Source organism: Rhinoraja longicauda, chromosome 23 (assembly GCF_053455715.1).
Source record: "Rhinoraja longicauda isolate Sanriku21f chromosome 23, sRhiLon1.1, whole genome shotgun sequence".
Classification (NCBI taxonomy): Eukaryota; Metazoa; Chordata; class Chondrichthyes; order Rajiformes; family Arhynchobatidae; genus Rhinoraja; species Rhinoraja longicauda.
In genome coordinates, this window is record NC_135975.1 from 10525837 (window position 1) to 10551531 (window position 25695).

Sequence of the window (25695 nt, forward strand, 5' to 3'; positions counted from 1 at the left end):
GGAATAACCTTCCCTGTGTATGTCTTCAGTGTGACTTCAGCAAGCCCAAGTGGTTGCTTTAAAAAGGTAGTCTGAAACAGCTCCTCTGAGATGATGCTCACGGCAGCTCCGGTGTCAATTTCTAGTTTGACTTCTTTGCCATTAACCACAAAACATGCCCTGTATGCTTGTTTACAGTTTTTGCCATTTACTAATGAAAACATGGGCAACACTATTTCTTCTGCCTCCACATACTTTGTGTTTTTATCAGTCTGTCATTTATATCTGCTCTGTGTCGGTGCCGCCGCCACTTTTCCTCTGCATGCTCTTTTAATATGCCCGGTTTTACCACAGTTTTAACACTTTGCGTCTTTAAAGCGACACACCTGTGGGCTGTGATTTTTGCCGTTACATCTGTGGCAGTTCCTCCCCGTTTGCTTAGCCGTGTGCGCATCCACTTTATGCACTTGGTTCGGACGCGCCTCGTGTCCCCGCAGCTGCTGCGTGTCTCTCTCCGCAGTCTCCATGCTGAGGGCGACTTCAAATGCCCGTGCAAAAGTCAGGTTGGACTCCGACAACAGCCAGCGCTGGCTTGCCTCGTTACAAATCCCACTGACAAAACGGTCACGAAGCGTCTCGTTCAACGTCGCTCCAAACTCACAGTTACCTGCACACTGTTTCAGCTCCGCAACGTAACTGGTCACAGACTCGTCCGCCCGCTGGTTGCATCGGTTAAAGCGGAATCTCTCCGCAATAAGCAACGGCTTGGGTTCAAAATGAGTCTTTAAAATGTTCACAATGTCGCCGTAGGACTTATCTTTTGGCTTCAGCGGAAGCACCAGGTTCCTTAACAGACCATATGTAGATGCTCCCATCACACTTAACAGAGTAGCCACTTGCTTCTCCTCTGCAATGTCGTTAGCCTAAAAAAACTGCTCTAAACGTTCCCCATACGCCAACCAAGACTCCGTCTTCGGGGCGAACTCCCCTATGGAATCTATGATAGGCATTTTCTGCTTGTTTTATCCTCGTCGCCAACTTTAACTGTGGTGTATTATGATAAGAATCGACGAGTGAGACAGGTTAGCATACAACATATGGCCCCTTTACTTCAACACCACCAGAGAGCTAATACAGGTATCCCACAATGCTTTATACCCGGAACTACGGCAAGGCTCAGCTGCCAGAACACAAAAACTCAAATGGTAAATACACCACAGTTACACTCATCAAACAGCACAGAATGAATGAAAAACCAGAGGGTGATCCATGTTAAGAACATAGCTGGACACAAAATGATCTATCAATGATGATTTTTGGACCTATTCAGGAAACAGAAGTCCAAAGCCACTGACTTTGACTGATCACCCATGCCTCAGTTTATAAATGTATTCCTCCAAACCTTTCCAGAGGTTCGGTTGCACAGATATTACTGATCTGGAGGGCATTGGTAAATGTGCAAATTCTCTTTTAAAGTCAGCAGATTCTCTTCTCTATGAGCTGTGTTGAGTGTTTCAACGCTGGTTTTGCTGCATTGAAGACTACAATTCAAAGGCACCAAATTATTTTTGGATTTCTCCCCCACTCTTCCACAATAGGCTTCTATTCTTACCTGATGAAGATCGTCCGTCCTTCATGGACATCCACTGAAACACTGGCCTTGCTCAACTTCCTTTTCTTCACAGGCTTTTTATCTGAAGGCAAAAGACAGAAGTATAAAAACAACCCACCTCTTAAGAGGATAGTGTCAGCGCGCGGGGATCGCTGGTCGGCGCGGACTCGGTGGGCCTGTTTCCGCACGGTATCTCTGAACTAAGCTAATCTAAAGAGTGCACATTCTACACAAAGTTCTTCCTTCCTCTCCATCATTTGCAAAGGTCCCAAATTTCACCAATTTTCAAATATATCTTAAAGAGACAACAAGTACCATCTTCCTCCTCCAAGTCGCTATCCTCTGAGTTTTCATCAATGGACGCATCATCATCATCATCATCGTCAACATCATCGTCATCATCATCATCATTTTCAGTCTCAGCTTCTGAACTTCCCATTTCATCATCTGATGCCGTGACTTCTTCCTCCTCTTCCTCCACCACTGATCTGAAACACATTGTATTATGATCACGGACAAATTGGGCCAAATTACCTGTTCCTGTGACATGGCTGCAAAATAATCCATAATGCTAGAACATTTAGTATAAGAAAATAACTGCAGATGCTGGTACAAATCGATTTATTCACAAAATGCTGGAGTAACTCAGCAGGTCAGGCAGCATCTCGGGAGAGAAGGAATGGGTGACGTTTCGGGTCGAGACACTTCTCTCCCGAGATGCTGCCTGACCTGCTGAGTTACTCCAGCATTTTGTGAATAAATGCTAGAACATTTGATGAGCCCAAGTCTTCTGAAAGAGATTCATCAGATTGTTGTATCAACCTCAGTTTAGTAGTTGCAATCTCATTTTAAGGGATTCTGCAAGTGGAATTCTGAGCGCAATAACATCACAACGTTTCATGGAGCTGGCAGTTTTCCCCAAGACAGAGGTTGGAGGTGGGAATTTACGAAAGTTGCTCAGAATTAGAAAAGTTTTGAAAGAAGCGAGAGAGTTAAAGTAGATGAATGAGATGAGTTAGCTAAAAAATGATATACATCAGTGCTAATGATATAAGGAGGATAAGAACTGAGATCTTTTTGGAAGTCAGAGTTAAAAAGTAGGATTTCAAAAGTAGTAATCTCTGGATTACTCCCACTGCTACACAAGTAAAAACTGAAAAGCAGATTAGTATGCAGTTAGAGACAAGAAGGGGGGCTTTCTTGGGGCATTGGGAACAGTGGGAGGCCAGGACAGGTCATTCAAATCAGATGGCCAGCTGTTCTGTAGGAGTGGGATCAATGTCATACTTTTGTATAGCTTAATCAGTTTTCTCCACACTAAAGAAATCAAACCTTGTCCATCTAGTCTATCCCTTAGCTCAAATATTACATCCCAGGCAACAGCCTAATGAATCCTCTCTGCACTCTGTCCATTGGGTCATAATGAATAGGAGTAGAATTAGGCCATTCGGCCCATTACGTCTACTCTGCCATTCAATCATGGCTGATCTGTCTCTCCCTCCTAACCCCATTCTCCTGCCTTCTCCCCACAACCTCTGACACTTGTACTAATCAAGAATCTATCTATCTCTGCTTTAAAAATATCCACTGATGGCCTCCACAGCATTCCATGGCAAAGAATTCCACCACCCTTGACAGATTCACCACCCTCTGACTAAAGAAACATCTCCTCATCTCCTTCCTAAAAGAACGTCCTTTAATTCTGAGGCTATGACCTCTAGTCCTCAACTCTCCCAGTGGTGGAAACATCCTCTCCTCATCCACTCTATCCAAGTCTTTCAATATTCTGTTTGTTTCAATGAGGTCCCCCCTCATTCTTCTAAACTCCAGCGACTACAGGCCAAGTGTCGACAAATGTGCATCGTGGGTTAACGTACTCATTCCTGGGATCGTTCTTGTAAACCTCCTCTGGATCCTCTTCAGAACCAGCACATTCTTCATCAGATATGCTGCCCAAAATTGCTCACAATATTCCAAATGCGGCCTTATCGAGCCTCAATATTACATCCCTAGTTTTTGTATATAAGCCAGTATAATCAATTCAATTCCTAGTATTCCAGGATCCCAACCGGACAGAAGAATACCAACCAGACAGTAGAATCAGCTTCCGCTGCATCTGGCTGTGGAGGAAATGAAAATGGGGAAAGTGGGATAACGTAGAATTAGTGTGAACAGATGATCGATGGTCAGCATTGACTCGGTGGGCCGAAGGGACGGTTTACATGTTGTGACTCTAAGCTCCAAACAATCATGGCTCTTGCTTCTGACCATTTCTTGCTGTAATGTGTATTATGAACACAATGAAACTGTTCAGTTCCTTCAGCTCACATTCCAGTGACACCAATCACGGGATAGTTTTTTCCAGAGGGAAGGCAGCTGTTTGGTCCAGGAACAATGGGTAGGAAAGCAGTGTTTGGGACAATTAGTATTTATGCTAATTTACCTTTTCTTGGTAGCTGTTTTACAAGGAGGCACCTTGGGTTTCTGGTCTTTTGTAGGTTCAGTATTTTTGTCGTTACTCGAACTCTCACCATCCTCTTCTTCATTCTCTTCATCATTAACGACATCCAAATGTGTTTCCTTCTTCCCAGATCCTGTCAATAATAACCATGTATTGCAATGAGAATTCCAAATGGCACTATTAGAGAAAATTATTTCCTGATTAGCAACACTCACATCCGGTTCAGCAAAGCCTAGTTTAAAACAGCTCATACGGATACAGGAACTGCAGATGCTGGTTTACTAAAATGAGATTGGGTCTGGCAGTGGGATGAGAAGGGGTGGTGCATACAGGAGGATAGGTTTTTTTAACAGCTCAGTTGCTTTCAAACACCTGCAGGCTCTTGCCCTTCCAATTTCCATCACTTATCAATTCTACAACCCTTGTGGATCACTACTTTCCTTCAGTTGTGGCCTCTTGGACATTGAAATTAAATCACCTCACCTCTGATAGCCACACCTTCAGCTGCCTTACAACCCCCACATCTGAAAACCCTCCCAACATATTCCTCTTTGTCATTCATTAAATTTCTAAAATCTCTAAAACCCACCAATTTTCTGTCCTTTTTAGACTTATTGGAATGTATACTCGTATTAGAACTGCAGCATTACCTGGAATTATGTTGCGGAAGCTACATAAATGCAGTAGTATGTTGTAGAAAGGAGGCAGAAAGGAAAGCTCTACAGCGGGTAGTCAATAGAGCTCAGAGGGCCATCGGAACACAGATACCAGAATTGGAGGGCATCTACAACACACGATGCCTCAGAAAAGCCAACAGCATCCACAAAGACTCTTCACACCCCTGCAACAGTCTGTTCGAACTCCTTCCATCGGGCAGACGATACAAGGCCTTCTACGCCCGCACCTCCAGACTCAGGAACAGCTTCATCCCCAGGGCCATAGCTGCTATGAACCGGTCCTGCTGAGCCGGATGGTCACAACGCAAAGATCAACTTGCACTTTACCCTGTCTAAAACTGTTACAATTGTTTCGTTGGGTTGCTGTTGTCTAAATTACTTAAATTATTGCATCGTATGGGAGGCGCATTCCCAATCTCGTTGTACCCCTGGGTACAATGACAATAAAGATATATTGTATTGTATTGCATTGTAGTGATGAAAGATGAGCAACAAACTGCAGGAAAGGTTGCTGAGTGAGAAAACACTGGAAAATATCCCCAAACTCTTTTCTCCCCATAACTTTAAGTTATTCAATTGGACCTATAAGCTGTAACAGGTTGTTGTATTACCTGCATTAGCAGCATCCACCTTTGCTCTGTACTTGTCCTTTGCCACAGCCCAGTCCACTGCCACCGGTCGACCTGGATGAACACAAGATCAGACACAATCCATTCCACATGTCATTGCTGCCACCAACCACTTCTCCTTCTGCCCCAGAGTTGCCCATTCTCACTGGATCCCACTACTTCCATCATCTCGTCGTTCCACCAATGACCTTATCCTCCTGCATGCACCCCCCTTATGTCATTGCCAACCCTAATCACCCCAATTCTCATTCATTGCTCCTTCATCCCTCCCAATCTGCCTTCCTGTCTTTCCTCCCTACTTTCCCTTTCTCATCTCAGAAACCCCTCCTCCATTGCCACCCACCATCCCCTCCCATTCACCTGCTGATATCCTTCCCCTTTCCTCACCCTCTATAAATCATGTCTCGCCCCACCCCACTCTGTCTCACCTCTGTCCTGTCCCTCCACCTCAACCAATCCCACCTCCACCTTCATCCCCCAAAATCACAGGAGTCCCAAATCAGTGATACTGTACCCTTCAACCTGCTATCCCTCAACCCAGCTTACCCATTTCACAGTACTTGTCAAAATTCTCTCATTACCCTTCATTTCCTTCAGGTTCATTCCTTTCAAGGCTTTCCCAGCTTCCAGAACATTCTTGAACTGAACAAATGCAAACCCTCGCATCTTCCCATCTGAGAGGGAGAGAGAGAGAGAGAGAGAGAGAGAGAGAGAGAGTCGAAATATCCAAAACATTCAGTAACCTGGAGCATGATTTGCAAAAAAATGTTTCAGGAATCATTTTACTGATTATTTTCCGCAAAGCGGACTTAAAATGTTTGCTGCTGTGTATTCTACCCCTTTTTTCTACTTGTCCTATCCTTATCAATATGCCCGCTTTAATCTGATACAAAATAAAAACAAATAATGCTGGAAACACAATCACGATGCACATTTCATGCCCAAGATGTAGCATTTGATTACCTTGTGGAAACCATGTCTTTTAAAGCCACAAAGTCCAGTTCCTATCATTCCTATGACCAAGTGCTAAGGATCAATGATTAAAAATATTAGCTCCGTTTCTCTTTTTACTGATGCTGTATGATTTACTAGTTCCAAGCATTTTCTGTTACTGGCCCTTGAGTAGTTGAACACTGTTCAGTTAACCAATAAACTATCTACTGGGAGAGCACCTGGCAAAAACCAAAAAACTGTTCCTTTGATTTCACTGAGCCCCACCTGTTTTTCCTTCACCTGCCTATGTGCCAGCTTCCCAAATCCCTCCTGCCAATCCTGCCTAACAGCTGATCACAAAACCACTATGGGAATTAACAGAACCTTTGTTACATCTAACCTCAGTAAGCCCACTTTAGAAATACAAAGTCAGGTATCTCAATGCGGGAGTAAAGACAAACACAGTTGTCGTGCACTCAACAGCAAGTCAAGGGCCAGTTACAGAAAATGCTTGGAACTAGTAAGTCATGCAGCATCAGCAAAAAGAGAACAGAGTTAATATTTCAGATCATTGATCCTTAACACTTGCTCACTATTTACTTGATGTGAACTGGACTTTGTGGCTTTAAAAGACATGATTTCCACACGGTAATCTCAACATGGGGCTTGACCTACTGTTGAGTGCACAACAAATATGTTCACTCACTGTTTATTTCACAGGAGCTAGATTTTGTAGCCTTAATAATCATAGTACCAGCACGACAACAGAAACTGCATCATATAGCACAGAATCAAAGATGCAGCAGAAAACCAGTTTAGTTTAGTTTAGAGACACAGCGTGAAACAGGCCCTTCGGCCCATCGAGTTCACACCAACCAGCAATCCCCGCACATTAACACAAGCCTACACACACTGGGGACAATTTATACTTATACCAAGTATACAAACCCAAGCCAATTAACCTACAAACCCCCTCCCCCCATTCGTAACAAGGACAGAATCCCCCTCGTTCTCACCTTCCACCCCATCAGCCAGCGTATCCAACAAATCATCCTCCAACATTTCCATCACCTCCAACGGGACCTCACTACTGGCCACATCTTCCCATCCCCTCCCCTTTCAGCATTCCGCAGAGACCGTTCCCTCCGTAACTCCCTGGTCCACTCGTCCCTTCCTACCCAAACCACCCCATCCCCGGGCACTTTCCCCTGCAACCGCAGGAGATGCAACACCTGTCCCTTTACCTCCCCCCTCAACTCCATCCAAGGACCCAAACAGTCTTTCCACGTGAGGCAGAGGTTCGCCTGCACCTCCTCCAACCTCATCTATTGTATCCGCTGCTCTAGATGTCAACTTCTTTACATCGGCGAAACGAAACACAGGCTCGCCGATCGTTTCGCTCAACACCGCTCAGTCCGCCTTAACCAACCTGATCTCCCGGTGGCTGAGCATTTCAACTCCCCCTCCCACTCCCAGTTTGACCTTTCTGTCATGGGCCTCCTCCAGTGCCATACTGAGGCCCACTGGAAATTGGACGAACAGCACCTCATATTTCGCTTGGGCAACTTGCAGCCCAGCGGTATGAACATTAACTTCTCCAACTTTAGATAGTTCCTCTTCCCCTTCCCAGTTCTCCCTCTAACTTCCTGTCTCCACCTATATCCTTCCTTTGTTCCGCCCCCTGACATCAGTCTGAAGAAGGGTCTCGACCCGAAACGTCGCCCATTCCTTCTCTCCCGAGATGCTGCCTGACCTGTTGAGTTACTCCAGCATTTTGTGAATAAATACCTTCGATTTGTACCAGCATCTGCAGTTATTTTCTTATATTATATCTAAAGCACCAGGTTTCCCTATTTTAAAACTAACCTTTTGCAGGTATGTTGACCTCCAGCACAGTCCCATAACGTGAGAAAATAGTCTTCAAATCACCCTCTGAACACTGAAAGGAAAGAAGCATCCATTGGGCAAAAAAAATACTGTTCTGAGATCAATATTCACTCTCTCAAGCCGCGTCATATTTAAATGGGAAATTGGAGATGATTGATACATCAACAACTTCATCTCTAATGCTTCTTGCGAAAAAGATAACTATAAATTTGCCCCCAAAAAACTAATTCTGAATTACAGTTTGTGCAAAATACTGATTCACTTCTCAATCCCTCTGCAATGTAATTCTCTTCGTCTCCCAAACCCATGACCATCTTTTTCCACATATGTATATTCAAATCTCTCTCAGGTTCATCATTTAGGAGACCTGGTCGACTGATATCTCTGACTGTGTCCATGTAGCATTATCTTAGATCATCGTGCCTATAGTATTTGGCACAGCTGTCGGTATCACTATCCCCCTCCTCCTCACTTTCCCCTTCTACTGGCTGTGCGTTTCAAGTGTCCAATCTTGGACTAAAAACAATTCTATTCAGCTCAACAGTAAGAATACAAAAGCCAACATTTTCTCTGCCAACCACAAACTCTATACACTGGCCCTTCATCTCCAACAGGCCTGGTTCTAAAGTAAGACCATATCCTCTGGTTCCAATTAATGAGGGTGGAGAACCAAAAAAAGAAAAATGCTTCCCGGGAGGACCAGACTGAAGACATTAGAATTGCTCTTCTTGAAACATAGGAAGTTTTCAGGGTACCTGATAGCGCTATTTAAAATCAAGAAGCGTATCATCAGATTGACAGAGATAAACTATTCCACTGGGACATAGGCTGAAGCACCAAAAATTTGATGAGGAAACATTTTTTAAATACTGTCAAGTATACTAATGGAGGATTATTCAACCGTTGTGTTCAAAGGAAGCCTGGATGAGCATCGGAAAAGGATTGAATTTGCTGGGCTGTGTGGGGGGGGGGGGGGGGGGGGGAGAGAGAGAGAATAGCGACCGGCACTTTCTCTGTAAGGGTAAGAATTGGCCATTTTTGTCGCAAGTCATCCATCTGTGTAATTGGCTCAACTTTTTGTCTTCCTCTCCATTAGCACACCATGGCCTGTTTGTAAAATATTCTACTCCTTTGTCACCCTCTAACTTTCCATCATACCTACAACACTGGCCTGAACTTCAGCTATTCTCTTTTTTCTTATCCATCCCTTTCCCTGCCTTCTTTATATATTTAAAAAAATGTTACTTTTCTCTTTCCCAACTCTGACAACCCGAAATAGTAATCCGGTTTCTATTCCCACAGTTGCTGCCTGACCCGCTAACTGTTTCCAGCAATTTTGGTTATTGTTTAGATCATCACATCTGTAACAAATATGAGGTAAACAGACTATTTCAGACATGGTCAAACTAAATGACGATTACAATTGATGTTAGACCGCGAGTTGATTCTTAACTTTGAACTTCCCCAGTACCTTAAAGCTCAGGTTTCGAACAATCAACCTTGCTTTTCTCTGCAATTTCTGTGTTTTCAGTTCTACATTTATTTTAGGAGCTTCCTTGGGGACTGTAAAATAAAAACGTAATTATTAATTCATTTTAAATTCATGAAAATTATTTCATAAACAAGTGTGTTTTCAGTATGTGCAAGAAGAAACTGCAGATGCTGGTTTAAACTGAAGATAGACACAAAAAGCTGGAGTAACTCAGCGGGACAGGCAGCATCTCTGGAGAGAAGGAATGGGTGACGTTCCGGGTTTGAAGGGTCTCGACCCAAAACATCACCCATTCCTTCTCTCCAGAGATGTTGCCTGTCCCATTGAGTTACTTCAGCTTTTTTGTGTCTATCTTGTGTTTTCAGTATTCCGGGTCAGTACACAGTATAAATCCTTTGAGTTTAAATACAGGGTAAAGATCCCCTGTAAAACAATCTTTGTTTATCCCACCTTCATTTCTATTGCCCAATCTTTTTTCCTATTTTCAGATTACTTAAAAGTAAAACTGGAAACCTGTCCAATTTAAAGGTAATTTTTTGTGCTGCTATTACATACCCTGTAGACTGGTCTTAAGAGTCTGGTCTTAAGTTCTCATAAGACTCTTTTGAGCAAGAGACCTTCAGAACTGAATGATAAAATACAAATAATCTATATTGCAAAAACAGATTGGGGAATAAGTATTGACAAAGACATGAGGTGTAACTTAACTGCTCCTCTTCAAAATAATGTTACGTAATGTTTTATTTCGGCAGTTTTGGCATATTTGAAAGATGAGATTCAAACAATGTCAGTGTTCTTCAGTACTGGCACTGGAATGTGGCCTAAATATTTATGCTGATTTCTGAAGTGGGTCTTAAATCTGCAACATTCTAACTCAAAGTTGAGAGGGCTATCAACCAAGTCACTACTGATTCTAACACCATGATAGAATATGCATGCAGAAACCAAATGCTATTTATCTAAAATGCAGCAGAACCTTATCTTGCTGAAGTCACTAGAGCTCTGAAACTCAATGTATTAACAACTGCATTTATTGAAGGTCTCCCCAATTCACTGTCAGGCGATAACATTGAACCTATAGTTGCGATTGTACTTCATCAATGAAACAGGCTAGAAAATTAGTGAACAAACTGCATATACCAGAATCTACAGCAAAACATATTATAGAGAATTCACTGGTAGAGAAGAGCCCAAAATGCTGCGAGTCCATGCAAATTATAAAATGGTTTGAGAGTGTCCAAATATATTTCATGCCTATAGCCAATAGAAAGAATTAACTTTTAGCTCACTATGTAAAAATGCAATGTTTAAGCTACTATGTTATTGGTTCCCCTGGCAGGCAGTCCTATCTGTCCGGGAAGCTGCAGGACTCACCCTCTTTCTTTCCCAGAAGTTTCTTCTTAGCAAGAGAAGCAAATATTTTCTGGCTATCGTAGAACTTTGTTTCTTTCAGCGCTTTCTTGGCATCTTCCGGAAGGGAAAAAGTGACATATCCAAAACCACGACAAGTCTGGCCACCTGGACAGAGAGGAAAAAAAATCAATTTACTGCACTGCATCAAAATCTGCTTATATAAATTACAACATTCCAAATGCACAACGCCACATGTATATAAAGTGGAACCACAGACTATTATTCCATATAAATCATGACTTGACAACCCTGCACTGGAAATTGAATTTTACATTTCATTGTTGTCAACTTGACTCAAATTATTTATCAGAGGCAGACACAAAATGCTGGAGTAACTCAGCGGGTCAGGCAGCATCTCAGGAGAGAAGGAAGGGGTGACGTTTCGAGTCGAGACCCTTCTTCAGACTGATGTCAGGGGAGGGGGCGGGACAAAGATAGAATGTAGTCGGCGACAGTAAGACTGGTGGGAGAACTGGGAAGATGGAGGGGATAGAGAGGGAAAGCAAGGGCTATCTGAATTTCGAGAAGTCAATGTTCATACCGCTGGGGTGTAAACTACCCAAGCAAAATATGAGGTGCTGTTCCTTTAATTTGCGTTGGGCCTCACTCTGACAATGGAGAAAACCACCTCCCAAGGGCAGAAAGGTCAAATTGGGAATGGGAGGGAGAGTTGAAGTACTGAGCCACCGGGAGATCAAGTAGGTTAAGACAGACTGAGCAGAGGTATTCAGCGAAACAATCACCGAGCCTGCACTTGGTCTTGCCGATGTAGAGAAGTTGTCATCTGGAACAGCGGATACAGTAGATGAGGTTGGAGGAGGTGCAGGTGAACCTCTGCCTCACCTGAAAAGAAAATGGGAAGGTAAAGGGACAGGTGTTGCATCTCCTGCAGTTGCAGGGGAAAGTACCTGGGGAGGGGGTGGTTTGGGTGGGAAGGGACGAGTTGACCAGGAAGTTTCGGAGGGAACGGTCTCTGTGGAAAGCAGAAAGGGGTAGAGATGGGAAGATTTGGCCAGTAGTGAGATCCTGTTGGAGGTGGCAAAAATGTTGGAGGATTATTATGAACATTGACTTCTCTAACCAGATAGCCCTTGCTTTCCCTCTATATCCCCTCCCCCTTCCTAGTTCTCCCACTAAAAAATCTTTCCCTTGCAAGCGCAGGCTTGGCGATCGTTTCGCCTCCGCTCAGTCCATCTTAACCTACTTGATCTCCCGGTGGCCCAACACTTCAACTCCCCCTCCCATTGCCAATCTCCTCCATTGTCAGTGAGCCCAGCGTAAATTGGAGCAACAGCACCTCATATTTTGCTTGGGTAGTTTACACCCCAGCGGTATGAACATTAACTTCTCTAACTTCAGATAGCCCTTGCTTTCTCTCTCTATCCTCTCCCCCTTCCAAGTTCTCCCACTAGTCTTACTGTCTCTGACTACATTCTATCTTTGTCCCGCCCCCTCCCCTGACATCAGTCTGAAGAAGGGTCTCGACCCGATAACGACACCCATTCCTTTTCTCCCGAGATGCTGCGTTACTGAATTACTCCTGCACGCTGAGTTACTCCAGAATTTTGTGTCTACCTTTTTTTTCCTACGTATTTATCAGAGATTGTAGTCCTCAGAAGATATCAGTGCATTCTTCAGGCCACACACCTGTATAGATCTGAAAATAGAGGCCAATACCCATTGATCATAACCACATGGGGGTGGAGATCCACTTTGTAATAGTCATTCTATCGCGAGGATTCATAATTCTAACGTAAAACTCAAATTTGAAGGCCCACAAAAACAAAAATAAATCTGTGGATTCTCATTCCAGCCAGGAGTAAGTTGTGCTATGTTAAGATGTATTATTCTTTCCACTTCATCTCACCCAATCCACTTTCCCCTCCTTCTCTCCAGAGATGCTGCCTGTCCCAGAGTTACTCCAGCATGCTGTGTCCATCTTCCCGTGCATATGCTTTTCTCTTCCTGATAACACTAACTCATAACTTCTGTCAATCATATTTCTTTCTTATACATTAAGATTCAGCCATTAATAATATATATCATGAGGTAAATGCTTCATAGGGTTCCATGTCACTGCCCCATTATAATTCAGATACCTTACTTTTTCCGTTTAATACAATCTGAAATGCGTTAAAATGTCTAGTTCCAACTTTTCTATAATTTTTCATACAATTCTGTCATTCTAGCAACTTCTGCGTTAGCAAGCCAGCTGACAACCTTAGATCAAGAAACTTCAGATCAACCTTAAAGATTGTTCTGGTATATAGCCAACCTTCAACAAAGATTTAACTCTTTGTTAACTCTCAGTTAAAAAAGCTGGACAGCAGAGTTAAATCTTTGTTGAAGGTTGGCTATATACCAGAACAATCTTTAAGGTTGATCTAAGGTTGTCAGCTGGTTTGCTAATGCAGAAGTTGCTAGAATGACAGAATTGTATGAAAAATTATAGAAAAGTGGGAACTAGACATTTTAACGCCTTTCAGGTTGTATTAAACGGAAAAAGTAAGGTATCTAAATTATAATGGGGCAGTGACATGGAACCCTATGAAGCATTTACCTCATGATATATATTGCTGTCCGTGATTCACATAATGTGTTTAAATTTATATCTGCTATGTTGGGAAAAACTCGTTACAGGTGAAGCCCACTGAACTGGTGGTCATAATGATGGATTATAATTCCACACAGCGTGCGTCGAGATGGTGGGGTTCCGTCAGCCTGAGCCCACACTGATCGAAGGGAGAAACCCCCTCACTCATATCACCCCCTTCCACTGAACCGACCACCAACCCAAAAGCAAAGAAGTGCAGCAGCAGCAGCAGCGGGACAGCAGCCCCGACTCCAACAGCACCACGTTGTTGTTCCCAACGACGTGTGCACACCGCTTGCTCTTCCCTAACCTTTCTCCTTCACTACGAAGCAGTGCTTCACCGGCCCCAGCTCGCTGTAAATCTCCTCCAGCCGCTCGTTGTTCGCCGACGTCGGCAGGTTTCTCACGAACACAGTCCTTAAACGGTTCTGAGCGGCAGCCTGATCCTCCCCTGCGGGCGCTGCCATCTTTGCTGTGCCGCCTGTCCAACTGTCCCGACGGGAACCAAACCGTCAAACCAAACCGTCCGCTTCAAAAAATTTTAAAGTCCGTTTTTCTTCCACACTTTTTTAAAAAAAGCTCAAATTACTTAATTTCTTGATTTAATATTCAAAAGACCATTTCTCAATAATAACTAAAATCTGACAAGAATAAAATTAAATTAGCGTGGTATGTGTACTTTAGCCAGCACATGGTCAGCCAGCACACATGGTGGACTGAAAGGCCTGCTTCCATGCTGTATGACTCGACCTTTCAATCTTTTGATAACAAAAAGCAGGTTTTCTTTTGCTAATCAATCAACTCCACTAAACTGAGCCACTAGAATTCACGACTTGTTTCTGTTTCATGAGTGCAGGACGAATACTCAGCCAAGACTGGTTGGATCAGGCCCATATTCAATATTTGTAGGTAAAGTGCCCAAGTCAGAAATTTGTTTTAGTGGGGAAAAGGGCACTCATTCGTGAAATCATTTCACAACAATCAATTTCACAACAATCAATTTCCCTTTTAAACCTGGATGGGCCCAACATACTGGGCGGCACGGACTTGGAGGGCCGAAAAGGCCTGTTTCCGGCTGTATATATATGATATGATATGTATAGGAAGGAACTGCAGATGCTGGTTTAAACCAAAGACAGACACAAAACGCTGGAGTAACTCAGCGGGTCAGGCAGCATCTCTGGAGAAAATGAATAGGTGACGTTTCTTCACACTTCAGAACATTCAGATTGTGGTCCTGACAAAAACTGTTTCAAATCTGTTAGTCTGAAATCCATTGAGTGAAGACAAATTCAATCAAAGCATTCAAAAAAGAGCCAGAGAAGTATGTGAAGTGAAACAATTTTAAAGTCTATGAAGAAATGACAACTATTGTACTTTTGCATGGAGCTGATACATACTCAATGCACAAAAAGCTCCCTTCGGTAACTATCCTTGATTTCCCCTGTAACAGCCACAATTAAATACAGGGAGTCCCAGTTCTCCGCTGGGTGTTAAGTCAGACACAATTTCATTGAGAGTGGATTGATATAAACAATTATTTATTGTCGTTCATATGTTACAATGGTACAAAACAGAATGGCCCATATCCAACGGATAGTTTTGATGACCTTAAAATATCAATGGATGTTACATTGTTTGATAAAGTATGTTATAAGTGTCAATAGAAAAGATTGCCTTGCCAGTTTCAAAAGTAATTTCTTTGATGGCCTCTGACTGAATTGTAGACAGAGGAATTGCAGACGCTGGTTTACATTTTTGCCACCTGTCACATCTTCCCGTCCTCACCGGTTTCCGCAGGGACTGTTCCCTCAACAACGTGTCATTTCCCCTCTAATCTTTCTACCATGTGCTTTAGATCCATGCCCATTGGTATTTGAATGCCTTTCAAGGTAAATAGCTCATTCCTAAGTGCTTGAGACACCTGCATGTAACTTTCAATAATTCTTGTGTCAGGTCACCTAGGTCCCTCAGAACAGTGACAATGTTCAATCTCCCACCATTTAAAAAAAACCTCTACTTTTCTTGTCTTCCTTCCAAAGTGGAATCCGCACATTGTCCTAAACTGCATTTTCATCTGCCATGTTCTCAGTCATTTAGCTTATCTACATTTCTTTGAATCTTTTTGACATCTTCCTTACAACTCACTCTGCCACTTGGAATATTAAATTAAGACGTCTAAAATTTTTGAGGTCATAAAAAGAAATCTTATTTCCATTAGCAGAGAAGTCAGTAACAAGGGATGCAGATTTAAATTAATTGGTAGGTTTAAACGGGAATTGAGAAAACATTATTTTATTCAAACTCGCTGACTGAAGGTGTGAGGATAGCAGAAACATTTAAAATCTATCTTGAAGAGCACCTGAAAAGCTGTAACTTGCAAAGGTATAGATCTAGGATTGAGTTCTATTATGCCCATTCTAGACAAGATAGGCATTGTAGCTTACTTCTATGCTGTAAATTGCTATCATTCAATGAATTACGGCTGTGCAAAGTAATTGTATGAAAGAGGCTACAGTGGATAAACTGGGGAATTGAAAAGGGCAGGGGAAAGACAGATTAATCAGATTGATTAGTGCATGAGATCCAAGGAAACATGACAAGTTGGATGCATAACACTTCAAAGGAAGACGCACCTTGCCTGGGCATGGAAGCGAGAAAGAGAATCAGCCATTTTTACACCAGAGGGATGAAAGTTGAGTCCACCAAGAATGCAATTAGAGGATAATTGGTAAAGAAGTAGATACAGCTGATCATTGACATGTAGTACACTTCATGTTTCTGCTTTTCCCACTCTGCTATAGGTCTATGATCTCACTAGAAAGGTGATGCACCCCTGACAACTATTATGACACCTCCATCTGCTGTCATCTCAATTAACCTAATCTGAGTAACACTTGACTTTCACTGGTATGGTGCCAGTTGGATATAGCCTGATCCAATCGGAAAGAGTTTGATACCAGCAACAATAATCCTTTTGCGTATTAACTTCAGCTGTCAATTACTGGAGTGATGGAGAGATGAAATGGAATTCTTCACAGAGAAACAACCCAACAGGTGCACAAGAGAAGTGCAGTAACTTGGAAAGAGAATTGACCTGAGAATCGCATAGTGGAGGGGCAGAGTGAAGATGGATCAGTCAACTTCATATAGAAGTGATTTCTTCACAGGTATAACAGAGGCCGTCAATTCTAGCACGGGATCTTCAAGACCCAGTCCCGCACAGCTCGGTGTGGAAGGTGGATCACTACACAAGCTCCTTCGATCTCGGGAGTATAACCTCTTTGCTCAATCTGCCGTCTTTGAAAGTGATTTTATTCAGGTACAAAGATTCAGACCAGAATCTATTATAGGTGGAGAGTTCATGGCTAATTGTGTCATAAAACCTGAGCTGACATTCCAAAGCAGTACTGAGGAAGGACCACTCTCTCAGATGTAAATCAGTCTTTTACAAGCGATTCACACCCAGACTCTGGTCGTTCTATCCAGTATACACAAAAAAAAATCCCACAACATTATTTCAAAGAAAGGATGAGTTTTCTTCCCTGACCTGATCACTCAACTAAACCATCTGAACAGAATGTTTGCCTATGAAGTTATTGTTTGTTTTTGTTAATGCAACACCTTGCCCAAGTTAAATATTTTAAACCTATGGCATTACTGTACAATTAAATTCATGAAGTTTTTAATAATAAACTTGAAATTGGGTGTAGGAGAATTCCACTGTTAATGAATAGAAAGCCTTAGATACCTCAGGTCCTGGTAATTGAGTCATTCCTTGCCTCATCTGTAGGGTCAGGTGAAATTCATGTAGATGGAGTCTTGGCTGAAACAGATATTGGAGAATTTCTTTCTCGTGAGTCAGAAGGTAGGAATAACTTTAGGATTACGAATTCAGTGAGACAAGCTCACCATCGCAAATATTTAAAGGGAGGGTTCTTCCTCAGGCTTGGCTGTCGTAAGGTGCTTTCACCTAAGCTGAAAGTGCAAAAGTGAGTGTTATCTTTATTAATTTTTTGGAATTGAGGTCACAATAGATTTGATTGTTCTCATGTTGGAAAATGTTACTTCTTCCACATACCATATAAAATATATAACGCTAGTCTGCAGCTGTCTCCTGGTATCCAGGGATCACTTTGGTAAATGACGCAGTGCAGATTCAAAAAAATAAAGTGCTGGAGATACTCAGCAAGCCAGCCAGCACCTGTGGAGGGAAATGGACAGATGATGTTTTGAATCAGGACCCCTTCTTTGCACTGATCCAAAATGTTGCCTGTCCATTTCTCTCCACAGATTCTTCTTGGCCTGCTGAGTTCCTCCGGCACTCTTTTTTGCTCAAGAATCGAGCATTTAAAATCTCTTATGTCGACGGTCCACATTATATGATTTATGAACTCCACCTAGTGGAGGAAACAAATGACATTGACGAGTCCCCAAATCTGTAAACTGAAACACATTCTGATTCTTGCAGTGCTTCAGTGTACCCCCCCCCCACACACACACACACACCGTATTTTTGTGTCTCGTTCCCTATTTAAAGTATTCACACAGACATAATTGTCAAAGTCAACATCCATTCTCCAATCTGCCCATCGGAATAAATGATTTGCTTAGGCATCATAGCTAGAAGTTAAGATGACTCCAGGCCCTGTAGTGTGATTGAATCTTATCAAGCAAGAAAGGCAGACATTCCTTCCCGGAAGGACATTAATGAATCAGAGGTTTTTTTTTATGACTCCCAACATTTTCCTTGTCACATAATCACCATTACTGATACTAATTATTTTTTCAGCAATATCAAACATTTGCATTTAAGTTCTTAAACTGCATTTGTGGGATTCAATCTTGTCTCTTGGATCAATAATCCAGGCCCCCTCAAATAGGAAAGTGGCTTATTCGTTTAAGGGACATTGCTAGAAATGCCAGAATTTATTCACTATCCCTTAATTCCCCAGAACTGACAGGGTAGTTTAATTCAAGTTAATATGGTACAATGATGGCGGCACGGTGGCGCAGCGATAGAGTTGCTGCCTTACAGCGAATGCAGCGCTAGAGACTCAGGTTCGATCCTGACTACGGGCGCCGTCTGTATGGAGTTTGTACGTTCTCCCCGTGACCTGCGAGGGGTTTTCTCCGAGATCTTCGGTGTCCTCCCACACTCCAAAGACGTGCAGGTTTGTAGGTTAATTGACTGGTAAATGTAAAAATTGTCCCTAGTGTGTGTAGGATAGTAAAGGCTAAGTCAGGACCTTTAAAATACTCATTCAATAAAAAAAGAAGAAATTGTTCTGCATCCACCGAAAGTCACAGATGAGTTGGAGATTATTACAATTTGGACAATAGAAATAAAAGTTCAATTAAATGATGTCTATTCTATACCTTCTAGTTATCCATTTTGGTTTCATAACCCATAATAATCTCACCTAAGAAAAAATTGAATAATCTCAATTTTGCCATTTTCATTTGATACGTAAGGCTCAGTCCATGTCTCTGCAGATTTCCGAGAGAATTTCTTGATTTCATTTCAAATAAGATTATTGAACAGAAATTGAGCAAGAGAATTTATCCTTTTGAAGTAAGGCTCATTAGGTTGCAAGTAGATGTGCAGACACTGCAAAAAAGTATGCCTCAGATTCAATATTGTGTAGGGAGACAGGACTCTGGCTGAAATTTGAAGAGTCATGAAAAAATCTCAGGGTTCATAACTGCTTCAGTCGAGCTTATGATGATTGCTTATGTATGGCAAAGCATGGAAGAGCCCTTTGTAAAAGAGCATCAGGGCAAGTTTGATGACATTCCCTGTATTGGTTATATGTTTATTATATTTATTATTATTATTCATGTGAAATGTAGTGAGCAAGAATAAATCAAATGTAATGTTCAAAAGCAGTTTGAAATCTATTAATTTTAAAAGTAAATTTTCATTTCTTTTTTGAAGAATTGAACATTTCTAGAAACAAAGGTACTGTTTTCTCACCTTTGTTTCTAGAAATGTTCAATTTTTAAAAAAAGAAATGAAAATTTACTTGAAAAATGTTCCCTTATTCTGTAGATTTTTTTGCTGGCAGATAGGAAATGTTTAATTAGGTTGATAGGCAGGTTAGTTAATGTTTCATTAATGTTTTAAATGAAGTTAAAAATATAAAATGCTGGGTTAGAGTGGGTTTATCAGCTTCTGTAAAAAGTGAGATAGATAACCTTTCAGGTGCAAACTTATCCAACCCTGCTGATGGTGAAGTACAGCACAAAACACAAATGTATTACAATAAACCATGTTGCACACGAGGTCCGGTTAGAAAGAGTCTGGATTTTACATTTTACTGTTAAGATCATCACAATGAGATCCCATTTGTTCTCTATCAAAGTCGTCAGAATGATCTTCAGCAATATATCATTGGTCAGCAAAAAAAGGAGAGGAATCCTGGAAAAAGTTTATATCTCCCCATCAACCTGTAAAAGCGGCTGTTTCTAGATGGTTTAGATCACAAAACACGGCATAAAAATGGGCTTACCTTGGGGCATTGTCAAGATCATTACCACACCAGCAGTGGGTGACACATCTCATCATGGCCAAAAATGTATTACATTACTCCATATCAACCAAAATAACCAATTAATTTAATTGATCTTAGATTTCAATTTACAACTTACTTCGCTTAATAAACCTCTAGAAAATACATCTTCTCTATGAGATAGCACTGGATTGTCCAGTAGCTGGTCAATATTTATTATGTCACAACATGTCCTGGTTTCAAGCAGCTCTCCTCATGACATCACAAAGCAGTCTTCAGTGACTGAAATACCAGCATTGAGTCAAGATCATTTTTATGTTTATAGTTCACTGAATGGGACATGTAATCCTCCAAACTGCATTCACTATAATAAATTTCAAACTAGCTGAGACCAAAGTCAGTAGATGAGATGTTGTTGGCAGCAAATCATAGATCTCAATGCAGAGGTAATGGTGGAGAGAGGTGGGAGAGAGAAAATAGGGGGACAAACAATATTCATTTACTGCTGCATGTGGCAAATAAAATTTCAATGTTTTGAACGTTTGGCTGTAAATTCCAGACAACTCCATGGACATTTCAACTAAACTAAATTCAACTTCCGAATAACATAGAAAATAGGTGCAGGAGTAGGCCATTCAACCCCTTGAGCTATTCAATATAATCATGGCTGATCATCCAAGTACCCCATTTCCGGCCTTTTCCCCATATGCCTTGATTCCCAGCCCTAAGGCCTAAATCTAACGCTCTCTTGAAAATATCCAGTGAATTGGCCTCCGCTGCCTGCTGTGGCGGAGATTTCCACAGATTCACAACTCTCTGGGTGAAAAAGTTTTTCCTCATCTCAGTCCTAAATGGCCTACCCCTTATTCTTAAACTGTGATCCCTGGTTCTGGACTCCCCCAACATCGGGAACATTTTTCCTGCATCTACCCTGTCCAATCCTCTAAGAATTTTATATGTTTCTATAAGATCCCCTTTCATCCTTCTAAATTCCAGCAAATACAAGCCCAGTCGGCCCATTCTTTGATCATACGTCAGTCCCGCCATTCCGGGAATTAACCTGGTGAACCTGATTTTTAAAAAAAAGAAAATTCAGGTAAACATTGATGTTAGTATATGTGACACACATTTGCATTTACTTTTTGATGTGCAATACATAGATTAGTACAAAAAAGTAAAAGGATGAGAAAAGAGGAACAAATCTACAACTCTGGCAAGCTCATGCCAGGCAGGTGCAGTCTGGAAAACAGGGACAGGCTCAATAAACTGCATGTCAGGAAGCTGGTACACAATACTAATAATATTTTACTGATGTGATATCAAAAGTAGGATTCATTGTTATAGTATGAAGATGCAAACTGATTTCGATTTACATTCAGGTTTCTTTAAAAATCCAAAACTAGTTCATCTCCCAATGTCTTGCTCATGGCAAAAAGTAAAAAACAAAATTTATGTAATTGGAGGGAAAATGAATTACATTTTATTTATAAGAAAATAACTGCAGATGCTGGTATAAATCGAAGGTATTTATTCACAAAATGCTGGAGTAACTCAGCAGGTCAGGAAGCATCTCGGGAGAGAAGGAATGGGAGACTGAAAAAGGGTCTCGACCCGCAATGTCACCCATTCCTTCTCTCCCGAGATGCTGCCTGACCTTACATTTTATTTATATTTTGCTTAAAAAATATATTTCCTATTTTTTTCTCTCATACATTTTCTCTCATTCTTGTTTATTTGCTCAGTTATTTGTCCATGACAAGTCTTTTTTATCCTTTTTTCCTGATTGTACTCAATTAAGGATTAGTTTAAGCTAAGTACAATTTCCATTTTTCGTTCAGCACTGGTTTGGTTCCTGTATGAGTTCCTTGTCATCCAAATAGTTAATAAAATTGTATATAAAACATGTGAAATCAGGATAATTTCAGGGTTGGTGTAATATTTATCCATGTTCCTTTCCTCGATTGTACTTTTGATATTAATATAACAGCAATGACCCCATCCTTTCAAATTATATTTCCTCTCTTTTGAATTAAATCTCCACATGTTGCTTCCTTTGTCAGTTGCTGCTTTGCACAATTGTCATTTGATAGTTTCTAAATCTTTTTTAGTAACTCCTTTAGCCAGTCCAAGAATTTAATTTCAGTCAGCCCCTCTCTGACCCTATGTTGTCAAACATCTTCTCCAACAAACAGCACTGGATGAACAGATATTTCATCACATTAAATATTGGATAGACTGAACATATGCTAAAATTGGTCACAGACTTTGTTACTGACGTCATCCCTCTGCCTGGTATCTGTTTTAAACAGAACAGTGGTGTTCTTCAAGCACAAGGAAGTCGAATGGACTGACGATGCGGTGGCGGCGTTCCAACATGCCAAGGAAGCCCAGGCTACGGCCACGATGCTCGTGCACCCACCAACATGCCTGATGGTCGACGCTTCGGAGGTCGCGGTTGTGGCGGTGCTAGAACAGCGGATTGATGGGTGTTGGAAGCCTCTCGCTTTCTTCAGCAGGCACCTCAGCGGCGCACAGCGGCACCACAGTGCCTTCGACTGTGAGGTCCTTGCCCTTTACCTCGCAGTCCGCCACTTCCGTTACTTCCTCGAGGGGTGGACCTTCACCGCGTACACTGACCACAAGCCCCTCACCTTTGCGTTCGCCAAGGTGTCCAACCCGTGGTCAGCTCGCCACCAGCGGCAGTTGGCTTTCGTACCGGAGTTCACTACCTCCATCAGTTTCATCGGGGGCAAAGACAACAGAGTGGCCGACGCCTTGTCTCGACCCAGGTCCACGCTGTCCTACAAGTGGCTGATGGCATCGACTACTCAGCCCTGACGGCGGCCCAGTTGATGGACAATGAGATGTCCGCCTATCGTACCGCCATTTCGGGCCTGCGGTTGGAGGGAGTTCGTTGTGGCACTGGGGGCGCAACGCTGCTGTGCGATGTATCCACTGGGCAGCCGCAGCCCATCGTGCCCGTTGCCTGGCAGCACAGGGTGTTCGATGTGCTCCATGGGCTGGCCCACCCATCCATTCGTGCGACGACAGCCCTCGTGGCTTCCCGTTTCGTGTTACGTAAACAGGTGGGCATTTCACGTTACGTAAACAGGTGGGCATTGGGCGCGCACTTGCATCCCGTGCCAAACTGCCAAAGTACAGCGGCATGTGCGAGCGCCGCTCCAGGAGTTCATCGTCCCTCGACAGCAGTTCGACCACATCCACGTGGACATCGTGGGGGGGCTGTCGCCTTCTCGGGGTTTCACCCACCTCCTGACTGTGATTGACCGTTTCACGAGGTGGCCGGAAGCAGTTCCATTGCCAGACACTTCTGCCTCTACTTGTGCCCGTGCCTTGGCAGCACACTGGATTGCCAGATTTGGAGTGCCGCTTGACATTACTTCCGACCGGGGGCCGCAATTCACCTCTGAACTGTGGTCGGCCATGGCTCACCTACTTGGGGTTAACCTGCACCGCATCACGGCGTACCATCCGCAAGCGAACGGCCTGGTGGAGCGCTTCCACTGCTAGCTCAAGGCTGCCCTGAAGGCTCGGCTCGTTGACCCGGACTGTGTCGACGCGTTGCCGTGGGTTTTACTGGGCGTCTGCACTGCGCCCAAAAAGGTCTTGGCTATCTCCTCAGCTGAATTGGTGTACGTGGCCCCGCTGACAGTGCCCAGTGAGTTTAATCCATCAGCACAGGGTCAGGCGGAACAACCATCGGCCGCTCTGTAATGTCTTCGGGAGACGGTGGGCAAGCTTGCACCGGTGCCGACGTCTCGCCACGGTTCGGTTTGGCCGCATGTCCCTTCCGCTCTGCAGGACTGTTCGTTTATTTTCCTGCGCCGGGATGCACACCGGACGCCCCTTCAGCGTCCGTATGAAGGACCATTCAGGGTGCTCGAGCGTGGCTCTGCCACCTTCGTTTTGGACATGGGGGGTCGTCCTGAGACGGTCTCTATTGCGCGGCTGAAGCCGGCGCACGTGGACATTAGCCAGCCGGTTCTACTGGCACGGCCTCGCCCTTGGGGTCGTTCTGCGTCCCGGCCCTTACCACCATCTCTCTGAAGGGGCTAGAGAGATAACTCGCGCTTGAGACTGAAGAGAGTGTGGATGTTCTGTTGCTGGATTAAATTACTGTTAATACTTACCTGGCGTCTTGCCTGATTCCTACCGCGTCCAGACCCACCACACTAGCATGTTATAAATATTATTTCAATTTTGTGCTCTTTAGCCAAATAAACATCTATTTCATGCTCATCCATGCCTTGATATCAGATGTAGTAAATTACCAGTTATTCTGTTTCAGTGATATTGCTTATATCAATTAGGAACACGAGCTTGAGCACTAATCCAGTTTTGTTTATGTTTGTGAGATGTTTCCAATCCAGAACTAAATTTCCGTTTAAACAAGGAACTGCAGATGGTAGTTAACACAAAAGGACACAACCCGTTGGAGTAACTCAGCAGGGCAGGCAGCATCTCTGGAGAACATGGATAGGTGACGTTTCAGGTCACGTCGGGACCCTTCTTCATACAATTGTGTAATTGCTTTATTGCAAGATCATTGTTCCGTGTGCTGTTTCAATGACAACTTATGTTGAGGTTGAACAAGGTTCACAGCAGCTCTTCACCCATCTCACTCAAATGCCTAGTGAACATGTTACATGTAGAGCCCGGGGATGGGCAGGCTCTTGCAGAAGGATGACATTTTGACAGTTTAATATTTGATTCATATACAGGTGACTAGACGTGGAAATCTTGTGGACATCCACAACATCCCAACACTCCTGACTTTAGGAATAACTGCTTCTGTTCCATTCTTACCTCTTCCGAACATCTTGATCGTGGCCAGCAGAGACCCAGAATCCAAAGGGATGGATGGAGAAGGATATATGAAGATAACCAGGTGATAGTGAGAGACACAGTTTTCTTAAATTGTTGATTGGTTACTCAATTATAGTGTTCAGAACATTCTTCTCTGATTTAGCAAGATTCTAGTCTTGATCCCCAGAGAATTAAGATGCAAAAATTAGCTTCAGAGTTGCTTAGCCATAGAATTATATAATAGTCTAGCACAAACAGGCCTTCTCATTCCATCTAGTCCATGCTGACTGTGATGCCTATGTAAGCCAATTCTATTTACCTGCATTAGTTTGTATATGCCTTTACTATATAAATTCCTTTCCAACATTGCAGTTGTATCTGCCTCTACCGCCTCCTCAGGCACATCTTGTTCCAGATATTCACCATCCTTTGCGGAAACACTTACCCCACAGACCTCCTCCCTTTAAGGGGTACGAAAAAAACCATAGAACAAAAAGTTTTCATTATAGAACGTAGAACAATACAGCATAAGATAATGCCCTTTGGCCCCACAATATCTGTGCTGATCATGATGTCAAGTTAAGCTCCTCTGCCTGCACATGATCCATGTCCCTCCATTCCCTGCATATCCATGTGCCTATCTAAAAGCCTATCAAATGCCATTATCATATTTGCTTCCA

At 42.8% G+C, this 25695-nt stretch overlaps 1 protein-coding gene across 1 annotated transcript in view; it reads right to left on the bottom strand.

Annotated features, from left to right (window-relative positions):
* rbm28 (RNA binding motif protein 28) overlaps window positions 1-14153 on the bottom strand; it is a 33351-nt gene extending 19198 nt beyond the window's left edge. The window contains exons 1-9 of the mRNA XM_078419595.1: window positions 13987-14153; window positions 11045-11188; window positions 9650-9741; window positions 8158-8230; window positions 5940-6032; window positions 5341-5412; window positions 4035-4185; window positions 1907-2079; window positions 1592-1673 (exon numbers count right to left, since the gene is read on the bottom strand). Coding sequence (XP_078275721.1) covers window positions 1592-1673; window positions 1907-2079; window positions 4035-4185; window positions 5341-5412; window positions 5940-6032; window positions 8158-8230; window positions 9650-9741; window positions 11045-11188; window positions 13987-14143 — 1037 coding nt within the window. The 5' untranslated portion in view covers window positions 14144-14153. The remainder of the gene's footprint in view (window positions 1-1591; window positions 1674-1906; window positions 2080-4034; window positions 4186-5340; window positions 5413-5939; window positions 6033-8157; window positions 8231-9649; window positions 9742-11044; window positions 11189-13986) is intronic.
* Between the last annotated feature and the right edge of the window lie 11542 nt (window positions 14154-25695).